This window comes from Amaranthus tricolor, chromosome 3 (assembly GCF_026212465.1).
Source record: "Amaranthus tricolor cultivar Red isolate AtriRed21 chromosome 3, ASM2621246v1, whole genome shotgun sequence".
NCBI lineage: Eukaryota > Viridiplantae > Streptophyta > Magnoliopsida > Caryophyllales > Amaranthaceae > Amaranthus > Amaranthus tricolor.
This window is the reverse complement of record NC_080049.1, coordinates 34,819,546-34,840,557: the sequence shown is the minus strand read 5'-3', so window position 1 is coordinate 34,840,557 and position 21,012 is coordinate 34,819,546. Positions and strand designations below refer to the sequence as shown.

The following is a 21,012-nucleotide window of genomic DNA, read 5'->3' as shown; positions in this document are numbered from 1 at the left end:
TTCATCCCAAGCATAAGACTTAAAACCCATTTTAAATTATAACTTTCTTTGGAATATGAAATGAAAAGGAAATAAAACAAAAGAGAAAGAGAAAAAAAATTTCTTTGTGATATGTAATCTTGAGAGCCGTGGAAATTTTTTCTCAAATCAATATTCCACCCCATCTCCTTTTCTACCTAGATATAATTGAAAGGTTTATTATTTTTTTTATTAATTTATTTTTATCATCAATTAATTATGATTAATTTAGATATTATTATGTTCAATTAGGAGAATTAATGAGGAATATAAAGTGAAAGGTTTTTATTTTATAATTAAATTAATTACCATAATTTTACTAATAATGTCTAATTATTCATATGATCTTTCTATTCCTGTACTAAATATTACATTTAATATTCACAAACCAATTTATTTAATTAGTTATTTTTTTGTTTGATAATAATAAATTTAGTTAACTCCTTAATTAAATAAAACTAACATATTTTATTTTATTTTATTATAATTATTTTATTTAACCCACTTTGAAAATTATATTTTTAGTTTAAAGTAACCTATAAGAATTAACAAAATATCATTTTACGGTAAACTAAATCATAAAACTTGCCCAAAATTTTGGGGTGTTACATAAATCATCCAATTAATCTTCGATACCGATCAACATTATCATGAAGGGGACTTGTAGAACGAGCCAACTGGTGATTCTGTTCCATAGAAGAACCAGCTGGTTTACCGCCAAGGTTACCTGACTCAACAATGATATCAAGAATATATTTTTGTTGACACAGATAAATGCCATCAGAATTCCTAGCAACTTCAATCCCCAAAAAGTATTTAAGAGCACCAAGGTCTTTCATATGAAAACAAGAACACAAATAATTTTTGAAAGCAATTAAGGCAACCGTATCATTCCCCAAAATGATCAAATCATCCACATACACTAGTATATTAAGTTGAATTGTATTTTTCTAATAGGTAAATAATGAGTAATTAGAGTACAATTGGACAAATCCAAAAGTGCGAAGTGCGCTTGCCAGCTTTGAGAATCAACATCTAGGTGCTTGTTTCAAACCATAAAGTGATTTCCGAAGTCTACACACTTCGCCAGGTTGCCCACTGTGAAAACCCTAAGGCATTCTCATATACAGTTCCTCCGACAAGTCCCCATGTAGAAAAGCATTATGTACATCCATCTGGTGCAGTTTCTAATTTTTAGCAGCGGCAACAGCTAAGAATGCACGGACAATAGTCATCTTAGCCACTGGGGCAAATGTGTCTGTATAGTCAATGCCTTCTACTTGGTGATTTCCAAATACCACGAGACGAACTTTGAAACGTTCTATATTGCCATCTGAATTGTACTTTATTTTGTATACCCATAGACTACCAAGAGCTTTCTTCCCGGGAGGTAAGCTTACCAAACTCCATGTTTCATTATCCTCCAAAGCGCTAATCTCTTTTTGCATAGCATCCCTCCATTTAGGGTCTTTCATAGCTTCTTTGACAGATCGAGGTTCAACACCTACACTAACAACTGCAAGAAAGTTTTTGTGGCCCACAGAGAATCGTTCACAATTTACAAAATGTGTGATAGGATAAGACATACCTGAGGACTTAATCGGAGTAGATGATGATGCAGGGGGAGATGGACTTACTAGTCGAACTGTGTTCGTGACATAGTCATGTAGCTTTGTAGAGGGGAATTTTTTTCGCTTTCCTTTTCCTGTAGCTTCACCTGCATGAACATTGGGAATGGCCACTGCCTCTTCCCTCGACTCACTAATATGCGGCACATCAACAAATCTACCTACTGGAACACCTACAGAGGAGTCTTTCTCATTGTCATACCTCAGACACTAGTTGCTTCCTTCTTGAGGCACATCAGTTGCTAAATCGTTAGCAACAAGGATCCCTGCATGACCATTTTGCTCTTCCTCAACAAAACATGTTTCATCAAGGACATCACACTCCTCACGATTAACACTAAGATTAGAAAAAGTGTCATTGATATTTCTTTGGGAATTGTCATTGTCACTAAGATTTTCATACAAAAAATCGTCTTCAAAATTCTTAAAAGGCGAACGACACTATAAGAGGAAGAAGGAGCATTATGAGCTTGAGCAAAGGGGAATTCATTCTCATAAAATTTAACATCTTTGATATAAAGTAGTCACCTGTGTCAAGATCGTAAAGTTTCCACCCCTTTTTTCCTTGAGGATACCCAACAAAAAATACATCTGCGACTACGACTCATAAACTTGTCTCTCTTTGACTTATGACTATATGCATAGCACAAGCACTCAAACACTCGCAATTCAGAGAAAGAAGGAGGAGTCTCAAATAACAATTCATAGGGTGTTTTATTATTAAGCAAAGCAGAAGGAGTTCGACTAACTAGAAGTTAAAATACAGTCGCCCCAAAAACATAAAGGAAGATTAGCCTCAAATCTTAAAGCTCAGGCTACATTTAAGATATGTCGATGTTTTCGTTCGACTCTCCCATTTTGTTGAGGGGTGTCTGTACAAGAGGTCTGAAACAAAATGCCATTTATACTAAAATAATCTGCCACACATTTAAATTCAGTGCCATTGTCACTGCATACAACTTTAACCTTTGCATCAAATTGTCCGTTAATCATAGCAAAAAAAGAACCAAACATTTTATTGACCTCAGTTTTATCAAATAACAAAAATACCCACATGGCTCTAGAATAATCATCCAAAAGGGTCAAAAAATATGTAGCACCAAAAGAAGAGGGAGTATAATACGGTCCCCAAAGATCACAATAAATAATTTCAAACTTAATAGTAGCTCTACTATCACTAATCGAAAAAGTATTTCTTGGTTGTTTTGCTTGATGACAAACATCACAAGCTTTATTAAAACTACTACTAGACCTACTAATAAAGGGAAGGGACTGCACAACTTTCTCAGAAGGATGTCCAAGTTGACGATGCCACAATTCTAGAGAAGTTGGAGGAGTTGCCCCATCCATATTCAAAGCATGTATTCTTATAGAACATCTCAAAAGTAGTAAAGTCCATCTCTCCGTTCTCCTACTCCAATTAGTATCCTCAAGTGTTGGTCCTGTATAACACACAACGTCTTAGTGAAAAAAACTAAACAATTCAGATCATCACATAGTTGAGTCACAGAAATAAGATTGCAATTTAATTGTGGAACACAGAAAACGTCCCTAAGCACAATTCCTTTGGTCAAATGAACATCTCCTTTCTTGGTAGCTATTGTGTTCTTACCATCCGGAAGGCCAACTGAACATTCAGTCATCTCACGCAAATTATGCAATAAATCAAATTTGCAAGTAAAACGGCGCGAAGCACCCGAATCAATAAGCCAAACAGAATCAGATAACTCAACACTCAAACAATCAGGATTATTTTTCAAATTGGAATTACCAAGCATATCAAGTAGGCGTTGCCATTGTGCACTTGTCATTCCGGGTAAGGTTTCTACTAATGATCCACCACCATAATCGACCCCTGTAATAGCAGCTACATTGGCAGCTAAATCGCCCTTGCCACAACCAGCAGGCTAGTCCAAAATAGACTGGGTAAATCGCATACCACGACCTCCCCTATTAGAACCACGACCCCTACCGCGAGGAGCACGATGCTCCCACCAATCGGGATAACCATGCTTAGACCAACAAGTTGTCTCATCATGACCTCTTCGATGAAAATGGGTACAAACTAGTACTGATTTATCAACCCCATCAGTCTTACGTGAGCCAGCAAATTGTACTCCTGTTTTAACAACCATTGCACGAATATCTTCACGTTCTTTTTGGCTTTTGGCTGCCAATTGAAGCCTTTCCTCTTGTATATATATATATATATATATACATATTAGAAGAGTTGGCCTCAAAGACACTAACAAATAAAAGAGCCCAAACCTAATATTAGCCACACTGCCATACAACGTACAATATAATTATAATAGTTCCAACAGGAGCTGAGAGAAGATAAAGAGGATGTGATTGATAAAACACTAGTAATGGAGAGTGGTTTATGGTGGTCAATTGGGGAGGTGAATGGAAGTGTGGTTGGTGAACAGATGGGCAGCAATAAGTTAGTTTTAATATTAATTTTTTCTATTTTTTTAAGTACTTTTTTTTCATAGTTTTCTTAAATTTTAAAGATAAAATAAGCACGAACACCAATTTGAAAAGTGGTAATTTTTTCTTTGGATAATTTATTAGTCTGTTTAACAAGTTAAAAACAATTCGATTCAACCAAAGAAAAATAATTTTAAAAGTAAATTTTCCTTAATTTTTATTTGGTTTGTTGTAGCAAATTTAACAAGATGAAAGAAAAAAAAAATCAAAGAATGAAAGTTAGAGTCTCATCAAGTGGGAGAGATGAACGCTGAAGGTGTTTGGTAGTTAGCTTTTATATTGGGTTTTTATTGACTTTTGACTTGTTAATCTACTTTTTCTCTAATAAATAGCTAAAAATTAATACCTAAATTTATCATACATCTCTATATATAAGAGCTAACTTTTTCAGTTAGCTTGAAAGTCAACAAAAATGACTAATATTTTATCTGGTCAAACAAAAAACTAAAAAAAACAACGGTCAACAACTAATAGGAATTCCCAAACGCACTGTGTGACATGTCACCTAAAGGCCAAAAGAAGGGAAAATGAAAGAGAACATAGCAACTAGCAAGGTGGTCGCTGCAAGTTTACAACTAGGACCCTAGCTTTACTCAACATTGCAACACCTGATCTTCACCCCCAAAATCCCAAGTTTCCCAAAATGCTGAAATTCCTCAAAACCTCACTTCCTCCTCAATTTCAATCCAAATTTACAAATCCCCTAAAACCCTAATTCTCAAAATTCCATTTCCCCTCTGTATAACAGCATTAATCACTCTCTTTTTCTATCTTTCATCCAAAAAACCCATTAAGATTCATGTACATTTCAGACACAAGTCATAACCCCACCACCACTCCACCACCAATTACAAAACCCCCATCATCATCCCTTGAATTCTCTGATGATGATCACAACCCACATGATATGATGATCGAAGTGGTCCCCAGTCACCATCATCATCAACAGCAACAAACCCATGAACTCCATCGATTACCCATCTCGTCTGGCCCAAAGAAGCGAGCTGAGACTTGGGTTCAAGATGAAACCCGGAATTTGATTGGATTGAGGAGAGAAATGGACTCATTGTTCAATACATCGAAATCTAATAAGCATTTGTGGGAGCAAATTTCGGTGAAAATGAGGGAAGGAGGGTTTGATAGAAGCCCAACTATGTGTACTGATAAGTGGAGGAATTTGCTTAAGGAATTCAAGAAAGCAAAATTAATGGGTAATGGTAATAATGGAAATGGGTCTGCGAAAATGTCTTATTATAAAGAAATCGAGGAGATTTTAAGGGAAAGGAATCGTTGTACTTCTTCTAATGTGTCTGGATATAAAAGTCCTAGTCATAATAGTGATGGGGTTAATCATTCTTCAAAGGTTGATCCATTCATGCAGTTTTCTGATAAAGGTTTGTCCTTTTCCTTTTCTCTAGTTAGTGTTTGGGTCTTTTTGAGAATTGATTGTGAAATTGCATGTGGATGTTTCTTTATTTTCAAATTCAGGTTATTTTGGACATTAGGTACTTGTAACTTCTTTGAATTTTAGATCAAGTTTCAATTTGTACTAATTTTGTTAGTGTTATTGTGAATTATTACGTTCTGGGGGTATTACATATGTGTATAGCTTTATAATTTGGTTGAAACTTTTTGTTGGGATGGTTTGTTCTATATTGATGAATTAAAGATAGTGTGCATACTATATAATTCATTGGAGCTCTTCCATTTCCATTTGGTTTTGGGATGGTATAAATATGGGTTATGAAGTGTGTGCACGTGTTTTCCGATTATATACTAGCATTCACAATAAGTTTGCTTCAATAAGTTTGCTTAATTCAACATGTTATCAGAGCCGAAGGTTCGATTAAAAATAATGCTAGGTTCGAAAAGAATGGTGTTCCTATTCTAATTGATTGCTCCACATGCGAATTTGATAAGGATTCGCATGTGAGGGTAGTGTTGGGATGGTTTGTCCCACACCGATGAGCTAAAGATGATGTGTAAACTATATAAGTCATTGGTGGCTTAAAGCCCTTCCTCCCATTGCCATAAAGTATGTCCACCTTGTGTTATACAATTACAAAGTGGAATGGTTAAAACCACGGTCCATTATAACGAAATTGAATTGGCCTTAGATGGATTGTGCAGGACCAGAAACACTACTTTATTGTCACAGGGTGTATGTAATTGAACCTTGATCAAGCATCTCTTGTTGAGACATTTGAACTGATAAATCCTCTTTCTGCTTGAACTAGAGCAATATGTGCGAGTGTGACTACATGGTTGATTGCAAGAAATTTGATTTATGAGCAAGATTGGGTATGTTAACAAGATTACTTCCAGCATGTTCCCAACTGCAGCATCCCTAACTTTGTAGAATCCAAATCTTCTAAGCCTTACAATTGCATTTGATTAGTATATCATTTAATCTCAATGGAGCTAAACACAATTTAGCTACGCTAATAACACCATGATTAAAGTCATCCTCTCTTTTATTTTTATCTGATTGTGATGACAAGATCCATTGGACTCCATTTTGAAAGACAATAAACTTAAAAAGACATTGTCTTGATCATTTATGAATTAGCTAGAGCTCTTTACTTCTACCGAAGTAAATTAGTGTACTTAAAAAAAATTTGATTTGCCAAACAATAAATTTGAGCCAATTCTAACTTTCCAAATGAAATCATCGTTCCCAAACATGGCATGAAATTATTTATGGTATAATAATACAATACCTCTATTGTCCAATGCTTCATGCTTGTGTTAAATGTGTCACTGCATATTTTGCATGCTGAGGTTATCTGATCCGTAATTTGAAGGCGTTACACAATTCCTCAATGTTGACCTTGCTCTAAGTTCTCTTTTGCTGCTTATGAGTTTGTTATACTTGCCCTTTCCTGAATGCTGGTTTCTGAAAAGTACAAAATTTGATACTCTGCTTCCTTGTAACACTAGCTGATTGTGACTACAGGTATTGATGATGCAACTATTCCTTTCGGACCAATCGAAGGTACTATCATCAAACCCTGTTTGATTGACATCTTGAATTATAAGAATGTTTGCATCTAACACATTAGATGGTTAATAAGCACATTGTTGATCAAGTCATGGTTGATGATTTTGCTAATCCAATTATCATTTCTTGGTCTCAGTGTTTGTGTCCAACAAACTTGCAAGCCACAACTTCGAAAGCATGTTCTTACAGTACTTTGAAAGAAATTTTTTTTAGTTCACTTTCTACATTGAATATTTGGGTACATTGTAATCTACTCACATTCGACCCCTTTTAATGCAGAAAAGAAGTTTTAAAGAATGTTGATGATTTTGCTAATTTTTTAAATTTTTTTAGTCGTCTTGCCCCTTACCCCTCAATTTTGTTTGCACCTGCATTTCTTATGTTTTATGAATACCATGTTGTATTTTCTAAACATACTTTTTTCTCGTCATTTTAATGCTTTTTAAATATGTTGATCGATCTTAAAATCACAATGAGTTTTGCTCACTTTTCCATCACAGCTAATGGGAGGACAACATTGAACTTGGAAAGGCGCGTGGATCACGAAGGTCATCCTCTTGCCATCACCACCACTGATGCTGTAACAGGTGGAGGTATTCCCCCGTCATTTTGGCGGGAGGCTCCTGGGAATGGTAAGCTTGCGTAGAAGGAATGATTCGTGCTTAAAACTGTTACCACATATATTTTTCTGATATTTGTGTGAAATTTGGGAAGAATTATTATATGATAAATTGAAATGATTGGAGTTTAATGTCCTTATTGTCCAATTGGAGGTTCTCTTTTACATTAACCTATATCCACTTAATGAAAATTTCATATTGTTCTGCACTTGAGATCCAATCTCATCATATCGTATAGTCCACATTACAGAATCGATATTACCCACATCATAAAAGTGTAAAAAATCATGTTTTAAGCCGCTTTAAGGGATATTTTATGGGTTTGGCCGACATTTGGCGATATGACAACCACATTACCTTTACGGCCCGTTTTGTAGGCGGTATTAAATGGTGGTAACGGAATGAAAACTAGTGTAATTTTGGTGGAAAAATCTCTTGCTACCTTGATGGCCATGCTTGTCCAACTTCAATCATCTCATTTTATTCATAAATTTCATTCCAATGCACAACCTTTGGGAGAGGTGGTCTTAGATTGTAATGGAAATTTGTAAACAATAAAACATTTTTATGATCAAAGTTTTATTACCATGGGAATGACATGGAACTTTGGATGAAATTTTACACTATGAATCATTCCCATTATCACCATTTTGTACCACTAATCAAACGGGCTGTCAATGTTTCCATCACCATGATCGTGACTGTTAACATTTTTGCATTATGGTTCCAATGGGTATTGAATAGTTAGATAAATGTGAGGGCGTTAAATTTTACATGGTTGCGACTTGTGAGTTTGCAAACAGCTGTGGTGGTCATTGGTCAGGTGCAGACTGAGGTTATATGAATGGACAGTACTTGACCTGTTGTATTTTAATCCATCAGGATGCTTTGCATGTATGTGATATATGGTTTGGAAAATAGACAATCCATTGATTAGTCTGACTAAATTAATTCAAAACATTAATAAAACACATAATTTTGGAGATAAGATGTTAGGTTTTAAATGTATTAGTTTAGTGGAAAAGTACATGTGATGTAGTAGGGTACTTTTTGTTAGCCATGGATCGTTGAAGATCGAGAGTAGCAGAAACTATATTGAAATGTAAAGATTAGCGTTAAATGCATATTTATAATTGTATATCGTAGATTGATTGTAACCTAAGAATGATTACAATGAGATAGTAGTCAGGCAATTCGAGAAGCTTGAGGCCTCCCTAAATGAGTCATAAACTCATCTCAAATCTATTACAAATGAATGGTCCCATTCTCATATCCTTCTTTTTATACTACTTTCTCTCGAAATCTTATTCCTCTAGTTAACTAAATACTTGATATTAGTTACTAAGTAATTCCTATATTTCCCCTATTAAGCCATTCGTGACAAGTGTTTTAAAAATACTTTATTTTTACAGGTGATGATTCTCATTCTTATGGCGGCAGGGTCATAACCGTCAGATGGGGGAATTATACAAAAAGGGTTGGTATTGATGGCACTGCCGAGGCTATCAAGGATGTGATCAAATCTGTATTTCGGTTGAGGACAAAGCGTGCGTTTTGGCTTGAGGATGAGGATCAGGTTGTTCGTCCTTTTGACAGGGACATGCCTATAGGCATTTATACTCTTCACCTTGATGAAGGTATGTTTCAATAGATTGCTTTGAAAGTTCAGATCCCCGGGTAGGAATACTTTGTGCATACCTATTAACTAAACTTAGCACGCGTTTGGGGTTCAGTGAAACATGATTCGCTATTAAGTTTGCTTTTGAATTCGCAATTCGCTCAAAATGGTTCAAAAATAGCCTAAACCGACTATGATCTGCTTTTTTCGATTCACAACTCGAGAGGCGATTAGCGAATCATGTGACACTACTGGGGTTAACTGTTGAGGGTAAATCACCTTGTAGGTTTGACTTGCATTTCTCATCAACTGTCCATCTAGGGAACCCGAATTTCTAGAATGATGCACCATAGTAATTTTGGGAGGGGATGGGGATGGACGATGAAAGATGATTATAACGTTCTCGTGGTGTTAGGACAAAATACTAATACTAAAATTACTTATGGACGTGTTCTGTTTGTAGTTTTTCATTGTATGGTTATTGGTTAATATTTGCTTTGCTTTCAGGTATGACCATAAAATTGTGCCATTATGAGGAGTCGGACCACATTTCATATCCCAGTCAGACAATAGCCCACACTGAAGAGAAAACCTTCTATACGGAGGATGAGTTCCGTGAGTTTATGCATCATCGTGGATGGTCATGTCTTCGTGAGCTGAATGGGTACAGGAATATCAATAATTTGGATGACCTTCGTCCAGATAATTTGTATCGTGGTGTGGCTTGAGAAGTCCTCCGCTGGAGGTTTTGCTCGTTGTATCTCTTTGTTCTCGCACAGATTTTTTTTTACCTGAGAGCGTAGTTGCTAAAACGTTGCTGACAACTTATTTTAAAAGAACTTATGTACAGAACTACAGATAGGTTGCCTTAGAACTGGCAAATGTATATACACACATTTCCAACTCCTTGTGCAATATGATTGTCAGCATTTTTCCTTATTACAACATCATAACCATAATGTCAAAGCATCCTAAAAGATTGGGGTTGACTACTGGCATTGTTGTGTTCATGTGATATCTCACTCCGTTTTATAGAGCTGGTTATCACAAACCTGTCGCTCACTTTCATTTGTTATCGTGTGAAGTAGCAATCTACAAATGATGTTTGCTTTTTAAAACAAACCATTCATTTATAGAAGGTGAACATATGAAAGAAAAGTCATCTGCTATATATGGTGTTGGTTTTGCTTACTCACCTTATATCGAGCTAATTATCACAAACCTACCACACACCCACATGATACTATTCCAAGTACGTTTTGACGAGGTGAATATGTGATTTAGCCTTTTCTTGAGTAACTTGCAAACTTGGTTTTTCAATGATTTTAGGTCAGTACGAGTAAGTTGTGGTGGTGGACTGGCCGTTGGGCAGTCATTATTTGTCTGTGACTGACAGATAGGCGGTGGATACGAAAATTTCTATAGCGAGCACGCTAAGTTTGTACTTCATGTGGTTTCTTGTATGATCAATAGAATGATAACAGGTAATTTCATCATTACTTAACAACAAACATCAAACCCAAATACAAAATGATGAATCAATGATTCACCTAGGTACATAACCAAATTGACTACTTTCCCACAACATAACATGATAGGAGTGATCTTTCTTTGCCTAAACAACACTTTTTACTCTTCATCCTCATCATCATACTTGTAAGAAACCAAAGTATCAACCTTGTGAATCTACAGAAAAGAAGAAAAAACAGAATTATAAGAAACTAATAATATATACATAAAGTCAAAATTCAGAAACATTAAGGCTTGATCATCATTTTCTTACCTTAGTATCAAAAGAATGCAATTTTACCATTTGAGGATTAGAAATCAATTTGGGATCACTTTCAATCCAAGTGAAAGGGGCAACAACATCCTGATCAGTGTATGCCAACACATCAAAAACACCTATTTATACCAAAATATTATCAAATTAATATTAATTTTATAGATAATCATACAAAAAACAAATGAAATAAACCCACTTAAGCTTAAAATTAAAAGAAAATCATATAATAGTAATTTATATTACATGGCTCATCAAGGCAAGGCAAGTAAGTGATACTAGAAGCAATTTGTCTCATAATTGCTTGTATTTCCCTCATTATTTCCTTGTCACTCTTTTCCCTTGATACCCTGAAATATTCACATCCCAAAAATTAACATATTTCTTATTTTCGGAAACAATCTTTTTGTTACCATTAATAAGAGTAAGATTGTCTATAATGTATATCATCATCATACTCAGTTAAATTATATTCTGCTCTTATAAGTTATGATCAGGGTCTAGAGAGGATTGAAAGACATCACACCGTACCCTTCGATGGAGATAAGGAGGTTAGTATCCGATTCCTCCAAACCCACAATCGTTTATTGACATTGGGGTAAAAATATTGTTGGAAAATTTTTTCAATTTTTTTTACCCTTTTTCAACAACTTCACTATCAGTTTCAATGCTAAAATTCCATCTTTCTAGAACTTCACTGGTAGATTTTTGCATTATCACCAAAACAACTCTTTGTAATTTCCCTGCTTCAAGCCATTCTACAACAACAAATAAAACATCCCATAAAATCAATTCAATTAATTAAAAAATTTTATTAAATCACAAAAAAAAAACCCTAGAAATTATGAAAAATGTACCTGAAAGTTGAGCAGTAATATTAGTAATGAAAGATTTAACACCTTCATCTTGAGTAAGAAGCATTGGTAATCCATATTTCTTCACTTTAGCAAAACTTTCTTCTGGGTATACTCCTCGATTATACAAAATACTAATAAAACAACTTATTTAATACTTAATCAATGAAAATAAATTGAAAAAATCAAGGGTTTTTATTTGTTGATTAAAGTATTACCTATTAGCTGCATAACCTGAAAAATTCAAATAATTTTTTTTAAAAAATATGAGATTTTTGTAATTGGTAAAATAATCCAAGAAATGAGAATCGAAAGAAAGAAAATTTACCAAAGAATTCGCTAACAATTGCTGCAGATCCACGAAGAGTGATGATATCTTTAGTAGCAGTTCTTGATGCCATTGAAAAACCCTAATAAAATTTTTCAATATATTTCAATTGGGCGGTTTTTAATTTGATTGAAAACAGAGAACAAAAGGGGAAAATTAATTAGGGTTATTGAACTAAAGTGGAAGTTGAATTGAGTAATTAAAATGAGAGAAAAGAAGAGAGAAAATTGGAGGACTGTAATTACTAATTAGGGATTCAGTTGATTGATTGGATTATAGAGAAGAAAAATCGAAAACTTCCTAAAAAAGGAGATTAAAGGGAGGGTAAGAACTAACGGCTAGTTTTTTTCCGGGTTATTGGCTCCACTATACCACAACTTTCAGATAAACAGTCACTCATTTGAAAAATGTCTGATCAACGCAACGGTCAATAGAATTTCACACGTGTGTGTAGATTTTTCATAACAGGTAATGCTTAAATTACACTAGGAGCATAGCAAAAATTGACAAATTCTTTAAAAGCCCTATACAATTTTAAAAATTATAATATTTTTCTAACAATTTTTTCGCTTCAAACACGTAACATATATACAAAGTAATTTAATATTGAGGCCCCTAATTTTTTGGGGCCCTGCGCCGCTGTGCGGTCGAATATGTTGAATATACTTAAAACCTCTCATGAATTACATATATCATGTGTAGGTGTGTTCAATGGGCCAGATTCAGGTCGGATTGAGTTTAAACGAATATGAGTCGGGTTGGATAAAGGTCTTTTAAACTTGATATGCGCTTTACATGGGTCGGGTTTTGAAAGCTCGCACTGGTCCAATATGACCCGTTTTTATTACTTAAAATTATTGATCAATTTATAATAAATAATTATCAGTTATAATAATTAAATTGTAGAAATGTTAATGATCTTCATCGACATTGTCATTTATGATAATTAAATTATCCATCAATTATATTATTTACAAAGATCCGTTTCTGGCCCTTATTAAGCTCATTTATAGTCCACTCCATTTTAATTATGGTAGAGCCTGTTTCAATCCAACTCATTTCCAGTCTGGCCTTTACAAAACCCTTCTAAAAACGAGCCGAATAAGGGTTCAAAATAGAGATCTGATCCATTAAATACCTATAATCATGACCGAACCTTTACTTAAAAAATCAATAAAATGAAAATTTTTTAAATTTCACCTTATCCATCTCACCATTTTATTATTAATATTTAATACTCACTTTAATTTACACAACTGTCTCATTTGAATTTTACATTTTATTCAATACATATGTATTAATTCAATCCTTAATTAATACTATTCGATAAATGGAGAGTCAATACATGTCCAAGAAATCATGTAAATCTCATAACCTCTTAGGGTTTTCAACCTTAAAAGTCTTCTTATAAATACTTTTCTTTGACTTACACATAACAATTCTCATGAAAACAACAAATAAAATGACGTAGAGTATTTACTCTCTGTTTTCTTCCCATTAATATGCATAGAAATTTTGATTCAGAAAATCTTTAAGTATCATAAAAAAAATAACTCAGGTCGATAAAGATATTTTATTATTATTATTTGTAATTAGAAATTTCCTTAATTTTGAGTGACACTTTCTTTTCTATGGAGAATGGAAAAATCATTAATATATAGACTCTAAAACACATATATGTAATTTGCAAGCATCTCATAAATATAGAAACATATAGTTGATAAACAATAGAAAAGGAAGATCGATTTATATATTTATATTAAAATTTATTTAGCATTTAGAATATTTGTTTAACTATATTTTCATGATTAATACCATAAAGCATACCTAACACCTCTTTAAATTGTTTTTAGAAATACAAGAATCAAACATAATTGGTGGAAATGACTAGAATATGTCCTTGCCTCTTTTTTCTAGACTAGTACTACTATTAATCCTATAATTTTAGTCAAAGAGTAATCCAAGTGTACTTTGAATTCTATATACTTTTGTAAAAGAAGCCAATTGTTTTCAACCTTTAGCATATTCCCCAAGATGGTATTTTTCTAAAACATTTGGCTCATAATTAATAAGTCCATAGTTTTATTATTAAAATTCTTTTCAAATTAAATGATTTTTATAATGGAATTCAAACTTCTTAGGTTCTAAAGTTCTAGAGCATTTAAAAAAAAAAAAATTCAAAAGTTCTTGAACATTTCAAAAAAAAAAAGGTTCTAAAATTCTAGAATAACCCAATTAGGTTCTAAAAATACATGCATATGTGACATTACTTTTGTTATATTTATCAATTTTGCTAGGGCACAAATTATACTTTTTTTTTTAATTTTTATACTCATAATTAACTTATTTTTTGATTTCGCTCGCACATTTCTTTACCTTAATTAAACAATTTTTATTCAAATTTCTCATTTTTATAATTTTTAAAATAATCTATCTCAACATGAGATACACCTATATAATTTGTCTATTTCTCTAATTAATCATTTTAAAATTATAAGTAATCAGTTTAATAGTACAAATAAAACCATTTTATTTAACAATTTATGTTTTTAAAAATATTTCGACTATTCTTGTAAGAGATCGTCTCTTAAAGAGACAATTTCAAAATAAGAAGCTCATATTCTTCTTTATTTTTAACTTACATTCATTGGACTATAACTTATAAATACAATACATCTGTTTCTCTTAATAATTGGTGAAAATGTTTTTACTTGGGGCAAAACCAACCTACGGAGAAAGTATTCAATTAATCAATTTGGCAACAAGGACACTTTTGTAACTTGCGTCGTGGTATTGACAAATCAGCCACTCCAAAACCCCCAAATTTCCTTCAAATAAATCACCCATTTGAATCATTTCTTCCTCATATCTTCTGCATTTTCACCCCTAAAAATAAGTATTTTTTCTGCTCTCTATCCAATAGATTTGTCACTTGATAATATACATGGGTAATTTTCACATTTCCAATTAACTTATATTTAGTTGTTTTTTTTTTTTTTTCTTATTGGGTTATAAATTTTGATGATAAATTAATTTTGGTGTTGATTATTCAACAGGTTCTCAAAAGATTAAGATTGGAATTAATGGTAATAATGCTTATTGAACAATGATATATGGTTGATAAATGATCATGGGTTTAACTGTTTTTTAAAATTTATGGATGGATAAATTTTGAATTATAGGCTTTGGAAGAATTGGTAGATTGGTAGCAAGGATTGCTCTTCAAAGGAATGATGTTGAACTTGTTGCTATTAATGATCCTTTTATATCTACTGATTACATGGTATTTTCTCATTTGTTTATACTAAATAATTCCATTTTTTTAACTCTATTAAAGATCTAATCCACAATAATTTTTTCAAATGAGACGGTCTCAAGAGGCCATCTGTATTATACTATCCATTGCCGAGTATAAATTTACAGTCTCAAGGTCACCAATTTTAACTTTATAGTCTTCAAATGATCAATTTTATAACCTTGAAAATAAAGTCTTAAAAGTTATTATTTATATATTAAAATGATCAATTATAATCTTAAAGTAATCAATTATATGGATCCACTTAATAGTAACACGGTCTCATAGAAGACTTCTTGTTTTTAAGGTGCTATTTAAAACTTTTAGGCTTGAAGCAACTCGGGTTGTCGAAAATTGCGAGAACTTTGCAGTTAAAGTTTGGCAAATAAATAGAAATGAAGCGAGCGTAGGATAACGTAAACTAATTTTTGAGGCACCACCCTTGATTTTGTGATTTTTGTACAAATGTGAGCTAGGCTTGCATGGTATAATAAATTTGTTATACACAACAAGACGCGTATAAGATGAGAATTGGCTGTATACAAACCCGATGAGGTTATCTTAAAATTAATTAATAGCCCATCAAACTTATATTCAACCTCTCTCTAATTTTTCGATGTGGGATTACAGGTGGATTATTTTTTCTAAGGTACAATAAGAAATTGCCTATATTCCTAGGATAAAAGCTTACATTAATATTTGTGTGATGATTGTGTCAGACTTATATGTTTAAGTATGATACTGTCCATGGCCAATGGAAGCACCATGAATTGAAGGTTAAGGATTCAAAGACCCTTCTTTTTGGTGATAAACCTGTTGCTGTCTTTGCATCAAGGTATACCTTAATTTTGAGTTTGGTAATTGACTTTCTTTTTGGATTGAAATTATGTAAAATTGATGAGTATTTTGTGGGTATGGTGATTTGATTATAGGAATCCAGAGGAGATCCCATGGGGTGAGACTGGAGCTGAGTTTGTTGTTGAATCTACCGGTGTTTTCACTGACAAGGACAAAGCTGCTGCCCACTTGAAGGTATCTCAATTCTCACCAATTATTATTTATTCAGCTTAGTATATAAGTTTGGTTCGAGAATCATACGTTAGCTTAGTGACATTGTCGTTTCCGATATTTATGGGCCCGTGTAAAATGTAAGAAATGGACCCTTTCTATAGAGGGTCGATTTCGGTCTATAATGGGTGTTTTGCAAAAGTAAATTGCAATTTTACAAACGGTATTTTACATCCTACATGACATCATTGTTGAACCGAGGCTTAAACCCTTTTTAACTTTGAGCCCTAGGTAAATATCTACCTTGGCTAGTGGATGACGGTTAAATCTTTCTCTTTTTAAGAAGAAAATAAGAAGATAGAATTTTGTATTGCAGAGAGGGAATGGATCCTTCATGTGGTGAAAAACGAACCCTTAAGCTTTAACGGCCCATTTGTTAGGTGGTATCAAACGGTGGTAATGAGAATAAAAACTAGTATCATGGCCATCAAGGTAGCAAAAGATTTTTTTCAACCAAAGTTATACTAGTTTTTATTCCCATTACCATCAATTAATACCACCTAACAAATGGGCCGTTAAACCTTAAAGGTTCGTTTTTCACCACATGAAGGATCCATTCCCTCTCTCCAATACAAAAGTCTTGTTTGATTGCTTTACTATTAGCAGAGGATATCTAAAGAATAAATAAAGAATCTTATTTCATATAGATTATTAAAGGTCTCACCTCGTGGGGTTTTAGGACACTTTACCGATAAAGCTAAAGAGGTTGTTTCCGATGAACTATTGAGAATGAAAAATATCCGTAAATTGAAACTAACATAATCTTTGGATTCATCGAGAACGCTACAACAACAAAAATGCCAAGCCTCAACATCGAAAGACTGGGTTCAGCTACATGAACCAATACACAGCTCCAATAGTCATTTACATGAATTCATTGAGAACGGACAACTAAAAATGTTCATTTCTTGTTAGTATCTTGTATAGGTTTTGTGCTTTGCAAATTGCATCAGTTTTAGTTTTTGATGTATGATCTGATAAAATGGATATGTACTTGTAAAGGGTGGAGCAAAGAAAGTGGTAATTTCTGCACCAAGCAAAGATGCACCCATGTTTGTTGTTGGTGTTAATGAGAAGGAATACAAACCCGAAATCGACATTGTTTCTAATGCTAGTTGCACTACCAACTGCCTTGCTCCCTTGGCTAAGGTTATTAATGACAGATTTGGCATTGTTGAGGGATTAATGACAACTGTTCATGCCATTACCGGTAAGAATTCACTAGATTATCACTTACTAATTATGTTTTAATCAATAAGAAATGATTACAATTGATGTATCTTGTTTTTGATTCATGTAGCTACACAAAAAACTGTTGATGGGCCATCTAGCAAAGACTGGAGAGGTGGAAGAGCTGCCTCGTTCAATATCATTCCTAGCAGCACTGGTGCCGCTAAGGTTAGTGCACTTCAACCCGTTTGGTAATCAATACTAAATGGTGGAAATGTGAATGGTTTATAGTGTAAATTTTCATAATATATATCATGTCATTCTCATGGTAATGAAAGTGCTGCTAGGTTAGTGCACTTTGAGTTTTTGTTTCGATTGATGCTCTATAGTATACAACATATTGTACATAATTCTACGAGCAATTTTATTATAGTTCATTGTAATCCGAAATCTAACGATTATGATTTAGCTTAACTGAAAATGGACAAATAGTTCTAGAATTAACAAAGAAATTTATATGAGGGCCAAACAAAGTTGTTAGAATCGAGATCCTACATAGGATCGATAAGGGGTAGGATCGAAAATATTCGAAATCGGTAGAATCGAATCGTATGAATGTAAGATCCTACAAATATATTTTTGCTATAGGATAATTGATTATCAGTCATTTGTTTATTTTAGTTTATCTTTGAAGTTTTGAGCTATAATAAAGATTTATTTAACATTATTTTTTTAATTCATCAAAATGAATACTTTTAATAACCAATTATGAATTGCGAATATAAAATTTTCATAATCGTAATGACGATTTATTTTTAACTTATATATCTATATAAGTAAAACCTAGAATATAAGAATTTCTTTAATGATTGAGACTACCCTTGTGGGATCTAATCGTTAGATCATAAGATCGTAGAATGTGTTAATGTGTTATGATCCTATCACCCAAATTCTTGATCTTAGTAAGATCATACGTTCCTACCATTATTAAGATTCTACTTAAGATCCGGATCACTAGCCTCTTTTTAGATCGTAACCATGGGGCAAGTTTACATGATTAATAAGGGTTGGTTTTTCAGGCTGTAGGAAAGGTGCTTCCATCTTTGAATGGCAAGCTAACCGGAATGTCATTTCGTGTTCCTACTGTTGATGTTTCGGTTGTCGATCTCACTGTTAGGCTTGAGAAGGATGCTACGTATGATGAAATCAAAGCTGCTATCAAGTAAAGAAATAGAACTAATTATAAGACTTAATTCATGTAGATTTAGAGAATTTGTTTGTGTTTTGACTTATATATTGCTTTAAAATTATCAGGGAGGAATCTGAGGGCAATCTCAAAGGTATTCTAGGTTACACAGAAGAGGATGTTGTCTCTACAGATTTTGTTGGTGACAGCAGGTACTGTTTCATAGTACTTCCTCCATTCCATATTACTTGCACCAAATCAATTTTTACACTATTCATCATTCTATGGTAATTAACATATTTCAGCTATTATACGAGAAAAGAACATTGTCATGTGTGATCTTATTTTATTCTTTTCGTAAAATACTTTCACAATATCAAATTTTATAATTTTTAGTTATTTATAACTCAATATATAAACGATCCGACAAATGCATTGGATTGTGAAAAATATATTTGGTGTAAATATTTTAGAACGGAGGAAGTATTTGTTTCCAACACACCCGTTTCTGAAGTTTTAGTGTCCTAAGGGCTAAATTAATATCAAACTCTAATAAAAATACAACATTCTAGTATTCTAATGTAGTTGAGAGTCTTTTACCCATATGGGGACCTTGATAACAAATAAAAATATATTAAAATATCAGTACCTATGGCTATGCAAAAGTTTAACAATGAACTTAAAATAAATTAAATTTCATTTGATTGGTATTATAAATTTTAGTATTCACATTAAATAATTTTCATTAGCATTTGTAGACACATTCACATATTATATAGAATTCATAATTTTTTTGTCCGGAATGCCCGTATTTTTTCGCCCTACTTTAGATATGGCCATGATATATGTTCATGTTGTTTCCTTATACGGTACCTTTGAAATGGGTTGTCTAGGTTAGACTTTGTGAAACTCAGATACATTGGGTCGGAACGCGGAGGATCTAGGCTCGACCTCTCGGGCCAGCTATTACGTAAATCGTTTGATTTAAAACACTATAAAAATTGAATTGTGTAACATATAACACAGATAAATGGCATGTGAGTTGGTTTAGTATGCATGTTGGGATCAATGTTTTGACGCACCCTATACTAATATTCTTAATTGACCTTTGAATATTGATTTGTTTGTTATTATGGGACATATGTTTGTTTCTCAAGTACCCATGTCTTGATTTTCACTGAGGATAATGTGTAACAAGAACTTGCATATGTTCATCAATGTAGGTCAAGCATATTTGATGCAAAAGCTGGTATTGCTTTGAACAAGAACTTTGTGAAGTTGGTTTCTTGGTATGACAATGAATGGGGATACAGGTAACTTTTTAAGCCTATGCATTAGAACAGTTGGATTCATTTTTAAGCTTATTCCTATCTTTTGAAATTAAGGCTCTAACGTTATTATTAAATATATCGGTTTGAAGCTTAAACCAAAATTTGCTTGTTGCTTATGGTGTTGCAGCTCTAGGGTGATCGACTTGGTCGTGTACATGGCTTCTGTTCAAACTTGAACGCGTTACTCAAAACTTCGCATCTTTGAAAACAGAATCGAGTTTGGAATCTGTGGAGTTCTCTATTGATGTTTTGAAGTTTAGTTTTAGTATGAAATGCACAATAAATTTGTTTTTGTCCTAGAAGACTGTTTTCTTCCTTGGAAATGAATTGACTTAGCTCAAAAGATTATGCATAAATGATTTGATGGAATTAATGAACAAGTTTAGACTTTTTCTATTTCAGATTGCCATACTATATATAAAGAATGTACATCTTCTATCTCTGATATAGCTTACAACAGCATACTATTGCACACTTACTAAGAAAATGGAGATGACATTTAAAAGTGACATTAAATTATATATTTATATGATAATAATAGAAAATCGTACTTAAAAATATTATCTAAAAATAAAAATAATATAAAGTAAAACGGACATTTTAAAATAAAAGGTTGACAAGG

The 21,012-nt window shown here is 33.1% G+C and overlaps 3 protein-coding genes across 3 annotated transcripts; 2 read left to right on the top strand and 1 right to left on the bottom strand.

The window, feature by feature from the left end:
• Window positions 1-957: 957 nt before the first annotated feature.
• On the top strand, window positions 958-10,392 carry LOC130808207 (trihelix transcription factor GT-4-like). Its single transcript, XM_057673679.1, has 5 exons — window positions 958-5,530; window positions 7,093-7,131; window positions 7,638-7,769; window positions 9,170-9,394; window positions 9,883-10,392. The coding sequence occupies exons 1-5, from the start codon at window positions 4,936-4,938 to the stop codon at window positions 10,101-10,103; spliced, it is 1,212 nt and encodes a 403-aa protein (XP_057529662.1). The 5' UTR covers window positions 958-4,935; the 3' UTR covers window positions 10,104-10,392.
• A 67-nt stretch (window positions 10,393-10,459) lies between these two features.
• Window positions 10,460-12,697, bottom strand: LOC130808208 (mitotic spindle checkpoint protein MAD2). Its single transcript, XM_057673680.1, has 7 exons — window positions 12,341-12,697; window positions 12,231-12,246; window positions 12,016-12,146; window positions 11,796-11,916; window positions 11,405-11,508; window positions 11,159-11,280; window positions 10,460-11,061 (listed from the first exon to the last, which is right to left on the bottom strand). Exons 1-7 carry the CDS (start codon window positions 12,411-12,413, stop codon window positions 11,005-11,007), a joined length of 624 nt encoding a protein of 207 aa, XP_057529663.1. The 5' UTR covers window positions 12,414-12,697; the 3' UTR covers window positions 10,460-11,004.
• Window positions 12,698-15,003: 2,306 nt separating this feature from the next.
• Window positions 15,004-20,827, top strand: LOC130808905 (glyceraldehyde-3-phosphate dehydrogenase, cytosolic). Its single transcript, XM_057674457.1, has 11 exons — window positions 15,004-15,288; window positions 15,397-15,426; window positions 15,523-15,623; window positions 16,355-16,470; window positions 16,568-16,667; window positions 17,706-17,913; window positions 18,004-18,101; window positions 18,953-19,095; window positions 19,188-19,271; window positions 20,283-20,372; window positions 20,518-20,827. Exons 1-11 carry the CDS (start codon window positions 15,285-15,287, stop codon window positions 20,564-20,566), a joined length of 1,023 nt encoding a protein of 340 aa, XP_057530440.1. The 5' UTR covers window positions 15,004-15,284; the 3' UTR covers window positions 20,567-20,827.
• The last annotated feature ends 185 nt before the right edge of the window (window positions 20,828-21,012 follow it).

Coding starts and splice junctions, on each gene's coding strand:
- LOC130808207 (XM_057673679.1), top strand. CDS start 4,936: ATGTACATTTCAGACACAAGTCATAACCCCACCACCACTCCACCACCA. Junction 5,531..7,092: donor CATGCAGTTTTCTGATAAAG/GTTTGTCCTTTT, acceptor TTGTGACTACAG/GTATTGATGATGCAACTATT. Junction 7,770..9,169: donor GCGGGAGGCTCCTGGGAATG/GTAAGCTTGCGT, acceptor TTATTTTTACAG/GTGATGATTCTCATTCTTAT.
- LOC130808208 (XM_057673680.1), bottom strand. CDS start 12,413: ATGGCATCAAGAACTGCTACTAAAGATATCATCACTCTTCGTGGATCT. Junction 11,509..11,795: donor AGTGAAGTTGTTGAAAAAGG/GTAAAAAAAATT, acceptor TGAATATTTCAG/GGTATCAAGGGAAAAGAGTG. Junction 11,281..11,404: donor GCCTTGCCTTGATGAGCCAT/GTAATATAAATT, acceptor TGGTATAAATAG/GTGTTTTTGATGTGTTGGCA.
- LOC130808905 (XM_057674457.1), top strand. Junction 16,668..17,705: donor AAGCTGCTGCCCACTTGAAG/GTATCTCAATTC, acceptor GTACTTGTAAAG/GGTGGAGCAAAGAAAGTGGT. Junction 18,102..18,952: donor GCAGCACTGGTGCCGCTAAG/GTTAGTGCACTT, acceptor TTGGTTTTTCAG/GCTGTAGGAAAGGTGCTTCC.